General features: G+C 42.6%; 2 protein-coding genes and 1 long non-coding RNA gene across 3 annotated transcripts; 2 read left to right on the forward strand and 1 right to left on the reverse strand.

The window, feature by feature from the left end:
- Positions 1 to 8216: 8216 nt before the first annotated feature.
- Positions 8217 to 8872, forward strand: LOC111258028. The gene is made up of 2 exons (XR_002678655.1): positions 8217 to 8460; positions 8554 to 8872. It is a non-coding gene; the product is annotated as an uncharacterized LOC111258028 (long non-coding RNA).
- A 731-nt stretch (positions 8873 to 9603) lies between these two features.
- On the reverse strand, positions 9604 to 13379 carry LOC101769024 (glycerol kinase). Its single transcript, XM_004976972.4, has 4 exons — positions 12847 to 13379; positions 11680 to 11901; positions 10634 to 11600; positions 9604 to 10089 (listed from the first exon to the last, which is right to left on the reverse strand). Exons 1-4 carry the CDS (start codon positions 12984 to 12986, stop codon positions 9847 to 9849), a joined length of 1572 nt encoding a protein of 523 aa, XP_004977029.1. The 5' UTR covers positions 12987 to 13379; the 3' UTR covers positions 9604 to 9846.
- Positions 13380 to 15568: 2189 nt separating this feature from the next.
- Positions 15569 to 18386, forward strand: LOC105914790. Its single transcript, XM_012847500.1, has 5 exons — positions 15569 to 15949; positions 16330 to 16483; positions 17083 to 17123; positions 17222 to 17253; positions 18233 to 18386. The coding sequence occupies exons 1-5, from the start codon at positions 15569 to 15571 to the stop codon at positions 18384 to 18386; spliced, it is 762 nt and encodes a 253-aa protein (XP_012702954.1).
- The last annotated feature ends 918 nt before the right edge of the window (positions 18387 to 19304 follow it).

Below are 19304 nucleotides of genomic sequence, written 5' to 3' on the forward strand. Positions count from 1 at the left end.
CATGGAAAGGAAAGTTACTTGCTGGAAGGCTCACTCTTGTGTGATCAGTTCTGACTTCTATGCCAATCTACTTCATCATAATATTTGCACGGAAGAAATGGACATTGAGGAAAATAGACAAAATTAGAAGAAACTTCCTGTGGAAAGATCGAAGCAGACTAGTGGAGGACATTGTCTAGTAAAGTGGTAGAAAACAACACTGCCGAAGAACCTTGGTGGTTTGGGTATCCTTGAACTTGGTGCTTTTAGTAGAGCTCTTCAGCTCCGATGGTTATGGTATGAGTGGACTGAAACTGATCGACCATGGGTAGGATCTGCTACCCCATGTGTTGAGGTGGACAAGCAACTATTTAGAGCCAGTACAATTGTTACATTGGAAAATGGGAATAGGGTCAAATTCTAGCAATGTTCTTGGGTCAATGGAAGGGCACTTAGAGATATAGCTCCAAGCCTCTACAAATTGGCATGGAGGAAAAATAAGACGGTGAGGGAGGATCTAATTGACCACAACTGGACTAGAGGTTTATGGAGGATGCAGTTGGTCGAACAAATGGCAGAGTTTGTCATCTTATGGGACTTGGTGTAGAATACTGAATTCAGTGATGAGGAGGACCAAATCAAATGGAGGTGGACATCAAATGGCTCATACACCTCAAGATCAGCTTATCATGCACAATTGAGGGGAACTTACAGTAGTTTTGATGGCAAAGTCATTTGGCAGGCTCATGCTGAAGCTAAGCATAAGTTATTTGCATGGCTGTTGATACAGAGCAAAATACTGACAGCTAATAAGATGGTGGCTCAAAATTGGCAATGCAAACAGGAATGCCCATTGTGTGATCAGGAAGCAGAAATAGCAACACATCTATGCCTTCAATGCAGTTATGCCAAGGAAGTATGGATGCTGGTGAGTAACTGGACCGGGGGGATATTCAAGATACCGGAAGATGATGATGTAGAAGTGGAACAGTGGTAGAGGAGATCACTTGCGCCATTCAACAAGAAGCAAGGCCGATCTGTGGCCGCGTATCTAATCCTCACTGCATGGAACATAGGAAGGAGTGCAACTGACGAGTGTTTGAAGGAAAATCTCTCCGGCCGATGCAAGTGTTCGACATGATACAAGATGATGTTAAGTTGCGTCAGAGAGCTTGCGGTACCCCGAGTTGGTTTAGTGTATCTTAGTTTTATTAATGAGTAAGCCTAGAGAGCTAATTATCCTATGTAATATCGAACTTATTGTAAGCATGAATTTCTATCTCCTTAAATGAATCAGCAGTGCTCCTGCTTTATTTTAAGAAAAAACACATTAGTATTCCTACTTAAAGATATATGTAGTTTCTAGTAGTATGCAGTGCATTTGTGTAGAATTGCAGCTATTTTTCATTTAAAACGCAAGTTTTCATCCAAAACATGGTGCCCTTCTTTTTTTGAAACGAATGGTGCCATTTTTAGCTTCTCTGTGGATGAACATCTTGTGGCCGACAAAAGTTTTGTTGGTGCCTCAACTTAAACGCTGTTGGGCCAGCAGTATAGCAACAATTTCTTTTTTTCGAAAGGGTATAGCAACAATTTTCACTAGTGATCTTTCAAGAAATAATTTTCACTATTGAGGCCTTGTATTCTAGAGAAAATAAAGGGACCCCTAACACAATACTTGCATCGGAAGGCAAAAAGGTTTTCTAAGCAGACATCCACTTTATCGAATTATGACGAAATTAAGATCACGACATTGTTGTTGAGAAGAATTGAAGAGGTGAAACGGACGAAATACTGACATATATCACGCGATGAGGGAGCTTCAAATGATCGGGATCTCCAAGAGGAAGGTGCTGCAAATGCGGATCGCTGGTGATTGCATATAATAATCAGGAATATGAATGACCCATGGTGGGGGAGAACGGATCAGAGGTGGATTGGGCAGCGGGATCCCGATCCAGCTCGCCAGGTCTCCTGTAAGTTTGCGACGGAGGCAGGAGGAATTCCAAAGGAAAAGGGAAAGCGGGAGTTTAGGAGGAACGGGAGTGGAGTGGAGTGTAGAAGGGGCAAAATCGACAATTCACAATCTCATTTCATGCTGGCAGGTGTCACGCCATGTCAGCGAAAGTGGCAAATAGTAGAGTAATCTTCTCCCTCCGCTGATAAAAAATGTAAAAACCATTCTAAAACTAACTATGGCAAAAAAAAATCCCTCAAAAAATAACATGCTCTATTGCATATGGATGATCATTTGAGAAACACACGCATTAGTGATTACTCATAAAAATGTTTCATCCTACCATACTTTTAAGAACTTTATTTATTAATGCATTTGGAAAATCTTGCTAACGTACTATATTAGAAGATGTATTGTGCTTATCACTAATGCGTGTGTTTGAGGACGTACGGGGTGCACATCTATTTGCACACAAGTGTTTATTGTAGGTTTAAAAACGTGTGGAGTTATTAGCGCCTGGACAATTCAAGTGCCAGCGCTCGGGCGCTTATTTTTGTGTAATCAGGAGGGCAATTTTACAGTTAGAAGTGAGAGGTAGAATTCATACATTAAACATGTCGAAGATATATTACTTCAAAAAAAACATGTCGAAGATATATGAGAAAGTTACCTTGTGACTTCTAAAGTTCCTGACTACGACAAAATATTCCATATTGACATTATAAATCTCGGGTTACCGAAGTTGTAGACATGCGACAGCTAAAACAAGAGATGAAGCGACACCTGTCCTCCATACATGTGAAGGTTGTCAGATTAATCATAAGGTTTGGCAGGCTACTATATATTCGGCCTGTTCGGCTGGACTTATAAGCCGGCTGAAAAATTAAAACAGCTGATTTGTTATGAGAGAAAAATATTGTTTGGTGACTGATAAGCCGGCTGATAAGCTGAAGCGAACAGGTCAATTGATTCCACCTAGTTAGCTACTAGATTTTGGTTCCACCTAGCTAAAAGGACTTGTCATCACCGAACCTTCTGAATTCCGTGCTCCAAAGCCGCTAGGATGCCCTCCATTATATAAGTAGCAGCTCCGTCGCTGCAGAATGTACAGCAAAGATGATGGCGAAGACATTCATCGCCTTTGCCATTCTTCTTCTCGCTACCAGCCAGCTCGCCTATGTCGTGACATCACGACAACTGCCAGTAGAAAATCCAAAGCTCGATGCATCGTCTTCACTGATTAATCGTGGTGTGGGAAAAGGTGGTTCCAACGGTTTGTTCTCACCATCGTCTCCTCCTGCTGGTATCTTATTCGTCTTTCTCAAGCCTTAACTAAAAGCTCATATAGTTATTGTCGTTTTGGCCAGGAGAAGTTGGTAAAGTCGGCAGTATTGGAGAAGAGAAGGCAATACTTTATGCACCCAACATGGTGTTCCGTCCTCCCCGCATTACGCCCTGCAAGGCAAGAGCATGTTAGCTTCACTGAAGGGATGAATCGGCATGAATCAATGGACAATAGACCATATCCCAAGTGATTCCGTTATCTTCTCGTGGAATAAAAAACAACTCCTGTTTCATGAATTTATCTTGATGTGACCGATTGAGTAAGAGAAGCATAATTAAGTATATTTGTCTATTTTCCCCTTTTGTTTGGCCTCTGGCCTCTGCCATGAGAAGCTAAGGTTCGGCTGGCTCCTGGTAAATCTTCTCTTCCTAACACCAGCACGCCTGCGGAATTCTGCGCTGCAGAGCAGCTAGGATCATCCCAACATTATAAGTTTAGGCACTACCTCAAAATGATTGGTAAAGCACTTGTTGTCTTCACAATGATTACTGGCACCGCAGAGTGCCAACTCGTCTCTCTTTCCATGTATAGCATCGAACCATTAATTAGACATTTAAGGGCTTTAAATATAGACTTTTGCTACTTCTAAGTTACATAGAAAATTTCGAAGTTAAAAAGCCTTTTCGAGAAATTCCTGATGGACTTGAAATTAGAAGCATAACAAATTGCTAAGAAAAATAATACAACAACTTAATCAAACTTTGGAAGCACTAAACTGTATAGATTGTTTAACTTGTCGAGTCGTCCCCTGGGGCCTTAAATTTGAATGTTAACTCTACTTGAAATTAGAAGCATAATACTTACTAAGAAAAATGATAGAACATCAAGATTAAATATTAAACAAGCAATAAATAAACTGTATAAATCGTTAAACTTGTCGAGTTACCACCTGGAGCCATAAATTTTGAATATTACCTCTACTGGTCCATAAATTTGCATGTTGTGCCATTTAGTCCTGAGTCACTGAAACGCTTAATAATTACCTAAAAGCATATTGATAATAAATTTGCATGTTGTGCCATTTAGTTCTTAGTTGCTAAAAGGCCATAATGGCCTAAAAGCATGTTGATGAACTGAAGTGATACTTTGCAAATTCAAAGACCAGTCAAATTACTTTTCCGGCTTCGGTACTTAAGTGGCACTTCTTTAAAAGTTGAAGGGCTACAATACAGTTCTCTTTTGAGAACGGGGATGATTGCAAAAATAAGTTTAAATGAAGTATCTGCCGAGAAATCCCTTCTCACAAGTCATTAGATCAACATGCAAAACTTTTGCATGATCATGAAAAGATAAATCACTTCTCAGTGGTCCTTACCCCTTACGGCTATTGTGGTGGCTTGACGTGGGCCAGCACTGTGAATATGGTCTGAACAACTGTGCAGATAAGCACGGCAATGGTGGCTAAGACCGCAAGCACAAGCCACGCAACCATGCGGTCCATCGGTTTAGTCTACTCTGGTAGTGGCTTTCCAGTGTCTGGCACATAGACTTGAGGTAGTAGTTGGTCTCAGCATTGATCACTACTTGCTTAACCAACCTGGCAAACAGAGATGACAACTCTTCGTCGCTGTCCATCATGTGTACTATAATCCCTTTATTAACGAGCAATGCCGCATCATCAGGCGTGGTTACAAGTTGAGACATGAAAGAGATATAGGCTGTGAGACCATTTCCATATTTTGGATTCGTCTGTTCCAATGCAATTAAGTTTTTGAAAAGAGCTTCAGTATTCTCATCGATCGGTAAACAAGGAATTTCTATGGTCCCATTGCTGAACTTTACATCCAATAGTGAGTGCCTGTTATATTGATCATGCTCCCTTTTCTAAGTGTAACTCCAGCTTTATGATACTGCACTGCTCGACGCCATCGACTTGGAAGATGTTCAGATTCCAAACAAACCAATTGATGAGTTTGCAAGGATAATTGCTGGATTTCGTCTGGTTTGTGACCAAGACTGGCATATTTCTTTCCAAAATGAAAAGGGAAATTCTTCTCAAAAAATTGAAGAATGCGGCAGAAGGACCGCAGCCTTGCTTGGTCCTGATTCTTCTTCTCAAATTTCTGGCTAGGCCTGAAGTATATATGACACAAGTGGAGCAAGTGATGAAATTTCTTGGGCCTATCAGATGACTGAATAGCGATTGGATAGTGACGTAAGATACTCTCCATGCACTCAGCAATTCTTTCTGCAAGAAAATTTAATTCTGTCTCTGTCCTGTTAAACACTTCATAAATTCCTTCCACGATATAGAAAGGAATTTGGTTTTCAAACAAAAGCAAATCATGGATCAGACAGCAACTGTACCATCCCCCCATTCCAGCAGAATCATTTAGCTCCTGACTGTTCTGGTTCATCGTTTTTTCTTTAGGGTCACTGCTGCTTCGTACCTCACAAAGTTCCAAATTATTATTACTCTGGTAATCTTCGCGAGTTGTTCTTTCAATGTTGGATTCTTCTTTCTTTTCAAGACTTAAGCTTGCTGTGTTGTTGATGGTTTCACTTCGTATTTCTTGACTAGTGCTGCAACCCTCATCTGTTCCTCGGTTTCCCTCTTCATTTCCCATTCCATTAAGGAAGACAAGTATGAAGCACCCATCAAGCAAGAGCATCTGAAGATTTTTTTTCTTCTCCATTTTTGTATCCTCTGAGTAACAGGTCCTTGCTCTTCTCTCAGATCGAACAATCACTTTCAAGTAATCTTGCAAGTTTCTGCTACAGTTCCATTTTTCCTTCTCCATAGCCTGTAAAGGTTCCTTTCCATGGTAATATGGCCCAATGGAAAGAATTATTGGCTCATAAGCAGTCCTATCGACCCCAAGGATGTGTTGTGGGACTTTATGCAGTGAGAAGGGATTGGCCGCACTGCAGGCAAAGTCATAATGTAACCAGTAACTATGGATTTCCTTTCTCATGGAAGTCCCCATCTTGTGAATGTCAATATAATCTGTTCTTCTTTTGATGCCCGAACTCATCATTTGGTCTACACGAATCTGCTTAACATTCATATACAAATTTTATAAAAAAAATCATTATCCTAATGACTCATTAATTTCATACTATTGGAACAGACTATTAACCTGTAGGACTTGTTAGGAACACATAAACTTCATGGGTACATTTAATTCCTCAAATGGATTAAAAAGATCATGTGTTCCAAATTCTCTCTACCTAGGGAATGGCCAAAACGTTCAGGCTACATTTGCAATGGATGATCTTACAGGAAATTTAACAATGAACACACTCTTTATTGCTAGTTACTATGAAATTCCTATGAGATTCAAGCATGAATGCTAAGTTCCTGGCATGCCCTGATAATTGGTTTCCAACAATTAACTTAAAACAATGTGAAAAACAGGCATTAACACACTAGGTTTTTAGGGGATTCAACACAGTACTTAAAAGAAAGATCAGGCTATTGCCAGTTCACCACTGAACAGCAGGAGTTAATTCGTGGCGTGAACCTGGGGCAGGAAAAACATCATGGCATGACCAAGGTTGGGACTCGAATGGGATCAGATTTGGGATCGGCCTCCTGCGCAGAAGAGAGCCCAAACCCAACCATGACACTAAGATTTTTTTTTCCCTGTACAAAGTCAAACGATAAATTTAACTAGAAGACCGTGATTCCACGACCAAATGTCAGGCAGAATAGTCGTGATTCCATGAAGTGGAGACGAACCAACAACTAATTCATGGCGGACTAGAGAAAAGTGCTGTGACGGATAGCGCTAGGATGCAAACTTAAGGGGCATCAAATTGGCTTCTCTCTTCCTTAGATCCGCGGAGGCTGTGAGAAGTTGGAAGCTGGAACTTACATGGCCTCGCGCAGAAGCCGTCGATGAGGGGATTTAGGGCTACTCTCTTGAATTGAGGAAATGAGGGCTGTATAGGGTAAAACGGACGGAAATCTCTCATCAGAAAATGTTGTTAAAAAAGTAGTGGCGGTCAGATCTGAAGGAAAAATAGTCCGGTTTTTCTTTTTCACTCTTTGTTTTTTTTACGGCTCAACGTTCAACGATCTTAGGTGGCGTTCAGTAACAAATCTCGTTACACATGTTTGGTTGCGGTGGTACTGTAATCGAATCCCTTTTCAATTATCTAAATTATCTAATAAATAAAGTAGATTATCTTGCTATTAAGTTTACAATTTTTATGATCTCTTCCCGAACCAAACATGAATCTTTCGATTCATTTGGCTCTCCCGCTCCTTTTTTTTCTCTTTTGCTATGTATTATGGTTTACCTAAATAATATCTATACAAACTTCTTACTCCTCCTCCACCGTAACCAGATACAGCACCCACATCGTAATCTGATTATGTTAACAGAGTGTAACCAAACAAAAAGGTTAATCATTCATTCCGTTGCTAAATACACTGTAATTTGATTCCCTTTACATTTACATTACCTTAGCACGAACCAAACACTATCTTAAACTTTATGCATCATAACCCCTAACTTATGTCATATATAACGTTTCAAAAAGATTATGGGGGCGTTTGGATACCAGGGCTAAACTTTAGTACTGTCACATCAAATATTCGGATACTGATTAGGAGGACTAAATATAAGTTAATTACAAAACTAATTGCAGAACCCCTAGGCTAAATCGCGAGAAAAATCTATTAAGCCTAATTAATCCATCATTAGTGAATGCTTACTGTAGCACCACATTATCAAATTATGGACTAATTAGGCTTAATAGATTCGTCTCGCGATTTAGCCTAGAGGTTGTGTAATTAGTTTTGTAATTAGTCTAGATTTAATACTCCTAATTAGTATCCAAACATTCGATGTACGGAGGCTAAAATTTAGCCCCCTCCTCCCAAACACCCCTATGTCAAATACTCGCTGGAACTCTGAAAGTAGGGTGAGTTATTTCAAAGCCGTAGAAGCCAAACCTAGAAGATATGTTTGTTGAAATACACCGATCACCACGCGGTTTGGGTCACTGCAGCTTTCGCTGAGAAGCCATAAAAGCTCAACGCCCCGGCTCTGCTCGTGCCATCGACCACCAGAGCAACCAGAACGTCCTGACCATGGCTGCGAAAGTTTCGTCACTCTTCCTCGCCGTTCTTTTGCTAGCCAGTCTGGCCCTTGTCCCGCCGGCAGTTGGGTGGAGGACATGCTGAAGGGTGACCGCGAAAAGATGGAAACGCCATTGAAGCCTGCCAACAGTGAGTACTTTCTTCTGAATTTCTTTTTTCCTTCACCATCTGTCGACACATCTGAATGAATCTGTGGCTTGCTGCTCGACTCGTCTTGGGCAGCAGGCGGCATGGGAGCCACCGGAGCTGAAGAAGAGAAGGGGTACTTCGCAGGACAGTCTTCGGGCGCCTTCCCCCGTGCAGCCGGGCGATGCTCTGCTGAAGCTAATCACGATTACCCAATAAATCATGCCTTGTTTCTCTCGATGTCAGTTCAGACTTCAGAGCTATGTTCTCCAATCTCCACTATTCGATCCTGATAGAGAGTCATCACCGGCTTTGTAAATGTTAAGTGATCCCATTGTACTGTAGTACATTATTCCCCAGTTTGTCAAAGAAAAGTGGATATGTATTCCTTAATAGAAGTGCATAATTATGTAAATTGGAACTGTCGAGTGCATTTGCGAAAAAACAGTGTTTGGCAAAGGAAACCAAGTGCCACTCTAGAAGATCGGTGCTGCAGTACGTAATGCCTACTAAGGGCCTGTTTGGCAACCAGCTGTTAAACTTTAACACCCGTCACATCGGATGTTTGGATGCTAATTAGGAGTATTAAATATAGGCTAATTACAAAACTAATTGCACAGATGGAGTATAATTCACGAGACGAATCTATTAAGCCTAATTAGTCCATGATTTTGACAATGTGGTGCTACAGTAACCATTTGCTAATGATGGATTAATTAGGCTTAATAGATTCGTCTCGCGAATTAACACAGGGTTCTGCAATTAGTTTTATAATTAGCTCATGTTTAGTTCTCCTAATTATCATCCGAACATCCGATGTGACACTGTTAAAGTTTAACACCTCGTATCCAAACACCCCCTAAGATATTGAATGACTGTTCGCACATGCGTCTAAGTCCATAAGATATCGAGCATGAAGTAGAAGAGTAGAGGAATCGCCTAAAGAGACATAAACAAGGGAAAAGAGTTTACTAGCTCGACCAGAGATTCCTGTAGGTTGTAGCCCCTCTTAAGCCTGGTCAATATCTAGCACAAGGATAAGAGGCAGCGTTCCTAACATCAGACCAAAACAGGCAAACAGCATGTGCGAGCAGTGACTAAACAGATATTGGGGCTCCTCAAGCCATCTGCCTATCGACCGATCAGGCAAACCATTCGTGCTCCCGGAATATATCATAAATATTCCGAAAGTACTTCCTGCTCAAAATTTAAGTACATTCCTGTACTCATGTTTGTAAAGATATGTTTAGCATCTGTTTTTACTTTTTAGTACAAACAAGTAACAAGTAGTTAAAAAACCCCGGTGAAGACCATCTTATTCATTGGCAACTGCTGAAAACAGATACATCGCCCATCACCCATCAGACGATCACTGACCGACTAATTAATTTACAGAGATAGATCAGCCAAGTCGAATGATCTTGAAACCGCCTTGTACCAGGAGTCTGCTCTCTTCTTCCTGTGGGTCTCATCCAACTGCGGGCGAAACACTGTCGTATTCTCTTTGTGCAAGCCAGCAAATACTTGCTCCCCAGTCCATACTCCAGCAGCCAATCCAGCTGCATATGCAGCTCCAAGGGCTGTTGTCTCAATGTCAGCAGGTCTGACAACTGGGCTACCCAATAGATCAGCCTGCAGGTGGGTGTATATGTTGCTAGTAATTAACCAAAGTATCAAATAAATCAGTACAGTTTTTTAAGACTATTGACATACTTTGCTACAGTCTGTTCACGAGATGAAATGAAAACAGTTTTTACACAGGCCAAATCTCAGAACATATTGCTGTATCTACTGTCTTACTGCAGAGTATGTCCCAGAAGTGGCTGGTCCATTTCTGTGGAAGTAATAATCGGTGTTTTCCATGAATCTTAATGGACAGGGGGACAAAAAGAGTTAGCCTATTGCATTTATCCATTAAAGAGTTGCAATTATCCGTTTTTAGAAAGCCAACAAGTACAAAAACATGAACCCTTCGACGTGATGCTAATATTTCTGTTGATGAACAACTGAAATTCATTAATTCTTAACCTTGCTCCAGTTCAGCCATCCACAGAAAATGGAACATGTATTTTTCATCTACAAGATAATGCTCCTAGTGGAAAAGCTAGTAATATAGTACTCCTACCGCTTTTCTTTGTATAAGACTGCTGGAAAGAGAAGAATATTTTAATTTTACCTGGATCTGCATGAGAAGATTATTAACAGTAGCGCCACCATCTACACGCAACAAGAACTCCCCTTCTGCGCTCTTTACTTCTCCTGCCTCTCCAGCATCCTTGTGCATGGAGCTGAGGACATCATTCACCTGAAAGCACATACTCTCAAGCACTGCTCGAGCAATGTGTCCCTTATTTGTGAACCTTGTGATTCCAATGCAGATCCCCCTTGCATCATCCCTCCACCATGGTGCAAACAACCCGTTGAATGCGGGCACGAAGTATATGCCACCTGAATCCGGCACAGTTTCAGCCAACTTTTCAATTTCAGCTGCTGTCTGAATGATTCCAAGACTGTCCCTCAGCCATTGAACTGCTGCGCCTGCAATGGCAATAGATCCTTCAAGAGCATAATTAGTGGGTGCAGTTGGGCCAAGTTTGTAAGCAATGGTGCTAAGAAGACCATGGGAGGACTGGGTAGGCTCTTCCCCTGTGTTGAGAAGGATGAAGGCACCAGTTCCATAGGTGCTTTTCGCTTCACCCTTTTGGCATAGCTGCCCAAGCATAGCAGCATGCTGATCTCCTAGACATCCTGAGATGGGGACACCTGCCAAGGGGAACCCATCGGCAACCACACCTATTTTCTCTGAATTACTGATTATTTTTGGTAAAATAGCTGCAGAAATTCCTAATGCATCAAGTGTTGGCTTATCCCAATCAAGTGTCTTCAGATTCATGAGCATTGTGCGAGATGCATTTGAGCAGTCTGTGACATGCTTCCCACCAGCAACACCTCCTGTAAGGTTCCAGATCAACCAGGTGTCTATTGTGCCAAATAACGCATCACCTGTCCGGACTGCATCCTTGACAGCCTCAACATTTTCCATCAACCATAATAACTTCAGAGCACTGAAATAGGTACTGATTGGCAACCCGCATGTCTCCACAAAGTGGGTTCTACCGCCTGATAGCTCACTTTCCAATCTCCTGGATAGTTGAAGCATGATGAGAAAACTGGACAATATCAAGATGTTAACAGAAAACTAGTGATGGACAAAAAGAAGACCTGCAGACAGGGCTTGTGCGAGCATCCATCCACACAATGGCATTGTACAGCGGAAGGCCAGTGGATTTACTCCACATAACAGTGGTTTCCCTCTGATTTGTGATCCCAATGGCCTTCAAACCAGCAACCACATTGTATTTACCATCTTTGGCTTTGTCAACTGCCTCCTTCATACAAACCTTCACAGTCTCTATAATCTCCATAGGATCATGCTCAACCCACCTTGTAGTTCACAATAATAAATAGAACAATATCAGAGATCATGACTAAATAAAAAATTAATCAACAGCAAAAGAAAGTGAAATTCATTATGATAGTTGACATCGCTTTAAAAAAAAGATGACACCAGATTACAGACTACAGTGGCTCAAACCAAATAGCATAAAAAGGAATGATGAAAGGTATAGTATATTACTCCCTTTCACAAATCCACAGAGAAATGGAAACAATAGTGAAATAAAGAAAATATGTGATATTCCTTTAAATCTACCAAAATTACAGGTATGAACAACATGTTCAAGCTTAGAGTAGAAAATTAGCAGTCTTGAAAGTTCAGCATGATAGTAAATATAGTACTATTTTTGGAGTGAGACAATTAGTTAGACGTTTTTCCAATAACATGGGTAATTAAGGGAAACTAAAAGGAGCCAATTGATAAGTCGCCGAATTGATCTAGCAGAAAAAAGTTCAACCTCACGTGAATCCTTTTGGAACTTGTGGTAATATGTTTTCTTAGAGTAAACATGACAATAATCATCTAAGTTTCTACTCATAAGTTCAGAAGAGAACTACATGACCCTAGTTGTACATTGGATAGTCCACTAATTTGCCAATTAAGTTATTAAAGTACATATGACATGTAACATGTGAGTCTCACTCTCACATGTCTTAAAAGTTAATTATTTTTTTTGAGAACAAGAGAGCTGCGCATCTTTGTATTAAGAAGAAATATCTTAAAATTTAATGATGAACCTTCAAGCAAATAAACCAAAACATTAGAACCGCAAAGCTAAACATCTTAAAACTAGCAACTCCCTAATTCCCTCCAAGTCAATCAACGGTCCAGAATCCGCACAGGTCACACCACAATCCTTAAAGCAAACACGCTACTCAACCGATCCCCTTCCCGAGATTTGCCGAGAGAACAGGAAACCCGCCCACACTCACCCTGCCTCCGGGTAGTGCTGCTTGAACTCGAGCTGGTGCGACGCGACGGGCTTGGCGTGGCGGTCGTAGACGATGAATCTGGTGCTGGTGGTGCCCTGGTCGATGGCCGCCACGTACACCTCCTCCCCTTCCCCCGCCATGTCCCCTCTCGCCGGCGCCCGCGAAGCAGGACGAGAGATCGGCTGCGGTGGAGGTCGGGAGCAGCGACCGGCGAGTGTGAAGGGAGGACCGGAGGTGGCGTCAAACAAATCGGTGGCAGTTGGGAGCTGGACCCCGGAGAGGCGGAGAGTTTATAGGCCGCGACGAGTGGATCCGATTGGGAGGGAGAAGGAGGGGCGGTGGGCGGGAAAGTCAATGGCCGTCGCGCTGTCTACACTGCTATGTGCTCTAGCCTATCCGCACCGTGCCTCGCGGTTGCAGCTGCGCTGGGCGCCGGGATCTTGGGGGACGTGACGGGATTTTTGGCGTCCGCGCCGCGCCCCGGCAAAAGCTGGGTTTTTTTTTGGATAGCGCCGGCTTGTGGTTGCTGGCTGTGATCGCCTCGCCTGATTGGTTTCTCCACGGCGACGGACAAACCGTGCAGCGGGCGATCACGGGGATTATCCTAAAAAACAACGGCGGCTAAGCATCGGATTAGTGCGTCGTGTGTGTTGACGTTGGATTGGGGAACTGTCTCATGCCGAATCTTATCCGGATAAAGACGAGCTGAGATCGCATCTTGAGTTCAGCGGCAGGTGCATTGACGTCCCAAGCCCGTGCTGCCGATTGCTACTTGCAGAACAGCAAGACACATGCACGAGAGTCCATGGACCTTACTGGCTTGCCGCAACTGGGGCAGTGTTTTGGATCGGAATTAAAGATGGGGAGATACCATCATTTTACAAAAGAGAAAAAAGATGCAGACTGTTCTTCGCTACCCGTCTCGTAAACGGCCAGTCATTCGAGTACTTGACACTGAGAGTTGCCTGATTGGCCTACAGGTCAACTTGCCGCAGTCGGCACGGATCCTCCGCTCTCACGCCAAAGCTTTGTTCTTTTGGTATACCTTTTGTGCACGTTCAGAAGACCCATTGGTAGTTTGCTACCGCGTACTAGTACGTGACAAGAATCAGGACGGGTACACCTAGGAAAGGGGCAAATTTAGCTGGAAACATGGCGGGTAAAATAACAAGTTTAAGCCAAACTCCGTCGAATCCTGCAAGGATGCAGACTGCAGAGTTACCTCAGCTCCGTGATGGAGACAAACAGCACATTCGGCCGCCTCATTCAGGTTTAACAAAGTGCTCCACTTGTCGTGCAAGTAGCTTGTCTGAAGAAGATGCGTCAGGGACAACTATTGGGAACCATGGAATAGGATAAGATAGAATGGGCAAAAATCATTATCTCCTTCAACCACTTCCTCTGAATTCTGGACTCTGAAGGAGAACCTGTTATACAAAATATGCAGACCCCGTGGCAGTGCGAGCTGCAAGCGTCGGCGAGCACACAGAATATGGCTGCCACCGTCCTGCTCCGCTGGATCGTGTCTGATGCAGCCGATCCAATCGGATTGGCGGCAGTTAGTTCATTGGCAGAGCTCCGGCGAGACCACGGCGACAAGGTCCCTTCCAAAAACATAGCCTTTGCATCCGGCAACCCATCGAAATCAATGGCAAGGGAGGAAGTGGTGGGTGGGTATTAGTATTTGCTGGGAGGAGTCGCACCAAACTCATCGGTGCAGGATTGCGCTTGCGCAGGCCGAGCTTGGCGCCATCATGACTCGGTCAGGTTCGCTGCGGCCGCTGGACGAACGGCCGGCTCCTGGGCAACGGCTTGATTGAGCAGCATTATTAGGTGTCGTTATTGCCATCAGACTAAACAAACTCACGCATCACGCGTCATTTTCTACGATTCCATGGCTGCCGTGCACTTTTGCTTTCTTTTCTTTCCCGACGAATTCGACAGCAGCATTAGGTCATGTTTAGTTCACTTCAAAATCCTAACTTTATCACATTAAACTTGCGGTAAATGTATGGAGTACTGAATGTAGACGAAATCAAAAACTAATTGCACAGTTTTGTTGTACTTTGCGAGACGAATCTTTTAAGCCTAATTAGTCAATATTTGGACAATAATTCACAAATACAAACAAAACGCTACAGTATTGCTACAGTAATTTTGACGCCCAAAGTTGGGCAACTAAATCAGGCCTTACAGCAAGTCTAGTATTATGCATTCACAGAACAGGCCACGTGCATCGTTAGGTGTAAATGAGACAACAGAGCGACTCAGCGTGTGGTTCGTGTATGTACATTTTCGTGATGGCTCTAACGGGGCTGAGCTCTTTGTAGTTGCCACGCGGATATTAAATCAGCCCGTTAAAGCCCGGTTGGTTTCCTTCTGTACGGCCCATAAAGCCCCAAGGATATCAGCCTGTTAAGCGTGTGGTTCTTTGAGCCCACGAGCCTCCCCTCCCGGCTCCCGGGGCTCCCACGGCCCCAACCAACAGGCAGCAGCACCTCTGTCTGTACGTTTCGCACTCGCCGACGCGGCTCGCCGGCTGCCCTTCCAGCGGCGCGGTTAAACCCTTCTTCGTAACACCCTCGCCTACCCATTGCCGCCGCCGCGAGGTCTCCGTAGTACCTATTGCTGCGCATTTCCCATTGCCTTCACCACCATCCGCCCCTCAGCTAGCGCGCGTTCCTCACCGCTGCGTGATCGTTCCCACTCTGGATCCCTAAGCATGGCGATCACGGCCATGTCCTCTTCTCTCGCGAATTCTCCCGTCGCCGGCACCGTGAACTCCAGGCTTATGCGGAGTCACGCCGCTACCGGCGGGACCTTCCACCTCCCGAGGATCAGTCGAGGGATAAAGTTGCGCTCGTGCTGCGCTCCCGCTCCCCCTTCTGATCCCGATCCCAAGTGGTGGGAAATGCCCCTGAGCCCGGATGATCTGATCGAACCGACGGGGCAGGGTCTGGAGGAACTCGGGGCCATGTGGAACGCGCTGGTCCAGGACCCTCTCCGGCCGATCTTGATTGCATTGCAAGAAATCAAGGCTACCAAGGGGGACTTATTCCGCTGTCGCTGCTTCCACGCCGGCTTTGTGTCCGGTACGTCGTCAGTCTCGTATATTTGTATCAAAATGGTTCCATTGCTTGTAGATTTAATTAATAATCTAACCTTGCATAATTCATATCTTATCTTTCCTCTGGTAGTTAATAATTGCTTGAATAATTTGAAGTTAAAAAATTTATTCATGCCTACTGCATTTGTCCTCGTTGTTGTCACCATTTTACTTATGCTGTTATGCATATACTCTGTTGGGCCACAACGCGCCCTGAACGAAGCTGGCGCGAACCTCTCTTCGACACCGACGCTGACCTCGTCATTTTACTCTTTTACTTATGCTGTTATGCATATACTCCAATATTAACTGAGGCTCTACAAACACTTGAGTTGCTTAAAAGACAATGTATATATTATGTGCAGGTCCATTGCTAGCTTCTTGTGGCTGGTTTTTATCAGGTCTATAAGACGGCACCCAAACTATGCGTGGATATTGTTCTAGGGTATATATGCTACAAGTTAAGTGTTTTAGCAGCTGAACTGAAAAGAAATGGGAAAGCAAACAACCTTTGTGCTCGGATGCAGTTTGGTGAGTTCAAAAGATCGATATACCTTTAGTGTTCACTGTTCACCACATTAGCAATTTTCGTTTTTGAAACAATCAGGTTCTTTGATCTGACTATGAAAATACTGCACGTTTAAGATGTTGAATCAAGGAACTACCCAAAACCATAGGATTTTCTTTTCATGTCCATGCCAATTCGTGCTGGCAGTTGTGGCTCACATGTCAATATAATAGGAAATAGGCAGGGCATCCCACATGAAAAGGTTGGCTGACATGTGTAAACTCTTATACAGTATCTTAAATGTGCAGCTCTTTTTTATGTAGACAAGCCAACAAACCTGCAGTTTCCTTAAATTTACTCCAAATTTCAGCACTTATTATGGCAATAAAGCCTAAGAGACGCCTTCAGCTTTGTTTGTATATGGTAACATATGATCAAAGATAGCATAAAATATAAGTTGAAGCAAATTAATTAACAAGTATATGGTTCAAAACAATGAGAAATATTGTTTAGTTATTATTTAAGCATTTGGTGTCTTGAAATTGTTTTACCTTTGCTACACATCTGCAGGAATTTATGGAGCTGCACTAGTCTTATATGCCCTTTTTTGTTTTTGGTGCAGTTCTTTTGGTTGTTCTGTTGTTCAAGGGTGACCACTCTAAGGTATGGTTCTTGTTTGGAAGGAAATAGCCAAACAGGCCTCAGGTCAATTTTCTTGAGAATTGTTTATTATGCTTCCTAATGCACCTTTTTTTTGCTAGGACTCCTACTTATACTTCACACGGATTATCTGGTTAGTATATTGTTTATTAATTGCTGAATACCTATGATAAAAATCCTATGACATATTAAGGGTTCGTTTCTTACCTTGTAAATATATATGATTGATTAATGTCTTGTGATTGATTTTATTGCATAGTTATTAGCAAATCATGGAGGAAATTTCTCAGGTTTGCATTTGCATTATTGCTAGGTTGCTACCAAACCGTTTATGTTGGTTGTGTTGTAATAGGATGAGCATAATGCTACGATAGTGTCAATGTTGGTATTGCTATTTAGGGGATCACCCTACAGATTTATTTTGAACCTACCTGTGCTCATGTTCATTGGCCTTTTTTTATCTACTGAAAATGGAAAAATTTTAAGAACGTTAACAAATAGGAAAGATAGGGCGGTCCTCATGTACTGGTGACCACAATGGTTTCTTAAAGTTTGGAGTTGAAATACTATTGACAGTAAATATTAGAATTCACACAATGTCCCAAACCTCTCCTTATGCTATATGCAAATATGCAGCCTCTGAAATCATGCAGGAACCTCACGAGAGTTTGTGAAGTGTGAAGTGAAACTAATATACAATAATAAATTATAACTTCATATGCTTTGTACTTTCTTTACTTTTCATTACATAAGCATTATTTTGCTGTAGATATGACATGTATGTAGTGGGGCATATGTAGCGTGAACCAACAATTTTGTGTTAGTACATCACATAAATATTTATTCAAACTAAATTGACGTCAGTCATTGACAAGAAAAGGTAAAACATTGGTCCCATGAATTAATTCTCATTTGTTTTATCACCTGAGGCTTTTGGTGTTTGCACTTGAAATTAGAATGTTGAATGCTAAAAGCCTGCAGGCTGCTCTGTTTCTATACAGCATCTGTTTCTTTTTAAATATTTTGTTTCAGTTTGCACCCTAAATCAGCATGACTTGTATCTTAGCCTGGTTGAGTATACCATTTTTGAAACAGCTATCTGTAAACTGCAGGACCCTTGTTTTGCATGTGTATGCATGTGTGGTTGTATACGAATGCCTCGGTGTGAAGCATCCCAAACGCTACCTAGAAGCAACATTTAAGACACTGCTAACAATAGGCGGAGTGGTAAAAGTGCTAAAGTTTATGTTTTTAGGAATAGAATGAGTTGAATGGTACATCTTTGGGGATTTGATGAAACAATGAGACTATATTAGTAGATTTCTTATAAGACTCTGGTTTACATATCGTGAAGAATCCAACATGATCCCTCGGATATAGAACAACTGCAAATACAAATTGTTCAATGGAGCACGAGAAATCGTTTCGAATGGGATTGGAATTAGCCTTGGATGGCCCACTGCAAACAAGAGAATAGGTCTCTGTTTATTGATCAAGCTGACAACATCGACCAAGCTAATAACAACGGCCAAATACGATACACCCCGTTGTGACTTGCGAGAATGTTTCATCTCCCTGCTGCCAGCACAGCACCTTGCAAAGTGTGCTGGGAGTTGGTTCACTCAACTCTTTCTTCTTCTCTCTCTCACGCACAAAAGCAACTTGCGCACAAGCAAGAGACGAAAAATTACATGGAAACAAATCACTTGCACTATACTGAACTGAAACTGAGCACATGTAGGCCAATAGAAACTGAATACGTACATTGGCATACTAAGGTACTTCTTTGAGCATTGCCATGCCATGTTACTGTGGCCGGTTATCATGCTCTCGGAGCATTCTGATATCAAACAAGAGATCATGATCACAGTCACATGATAACCGTCACAAATAATGCGATAGCATTTTGCATTGATCACTAAATTATATCCCATGAAATAAACAAAGCCCTCAGTATGCGTTTTCTCGAAGATCTGCTCAGCAAACTCAAATCCTCAACATTCAGCAGACATGCCGAATGAGCTAACAACACTGCGAATCTTTGGTACGTCTCCCTAACCGCAGCCGTTCGGGAGATGCCGATACCAGGCTGATCGGCGCTCGGGAATCGGGGGCATTCACCACGATCGTCCAATAGTAGATCGACCGGTTTCCGCTGCTTGGCGCCGCCGCCACCTCGAGGAC

The sequence above is a fragment of the Setaria italica genome, chromosome VII, assembly GCF_000263155.2.
Source record: "Setaria italica strain Yugu1 chromosome VII, Setaria_italica_v2.0, whole genome shotgun sequence".
In the NCBI taxonomy this organism is placed as follows: Eukaryota; Viridiplantae; Streptophyta; class Magnoliopsida; order Poales; family Poaceae; genus Setaria; species Setaria italica.

Bases quoted from the DNA above. Each gene is read 5' to 3' on its own strand.
- LOC101769024 (XM_004976972.4), bottom strand. From the start codon at position 12,986: ATGGCGGGGGAAGGGGAGGAGGTGTACGTGGCGGCCATCGACCAGGGC. The intron at 11,902-12,846 runs GTGAGTGTGGGC...GTGAACTACAAG, and splicing joins CAGCACTACCCGGAGGCAGG to GTGGGTTGAGCATGATCCTA. The intron at 11,601-11,679 runs GTCTTCTTTTTG...TCAACTATCCAG, and splicing joins CGCACAAGCCCTGTCTGCAG to GAGATTGGAAAGTGAGCTAT.
- LOC105914790 (XM_012847500.1), top strand. From the start codon at position 15,569: ATGGCGATCACGGCCATGTCCTCTTCTCTCGCGAATTCTCCCGTCGCC. The intron at 17,124-17,221 runs GTATGGTTCTTG...TTTTTTTGCTAG, and splicing joins TCAAGGGTGACCACTCTAAG to GACTCCTACTTATACTTCAC. The intron at 17,254-18,232 runs GTTAGTATATTG...TGTAAACTGCAG, and splicing joins TACTTCACACGGATTATCTG to GACCCTTGTTTTGCATGTGT.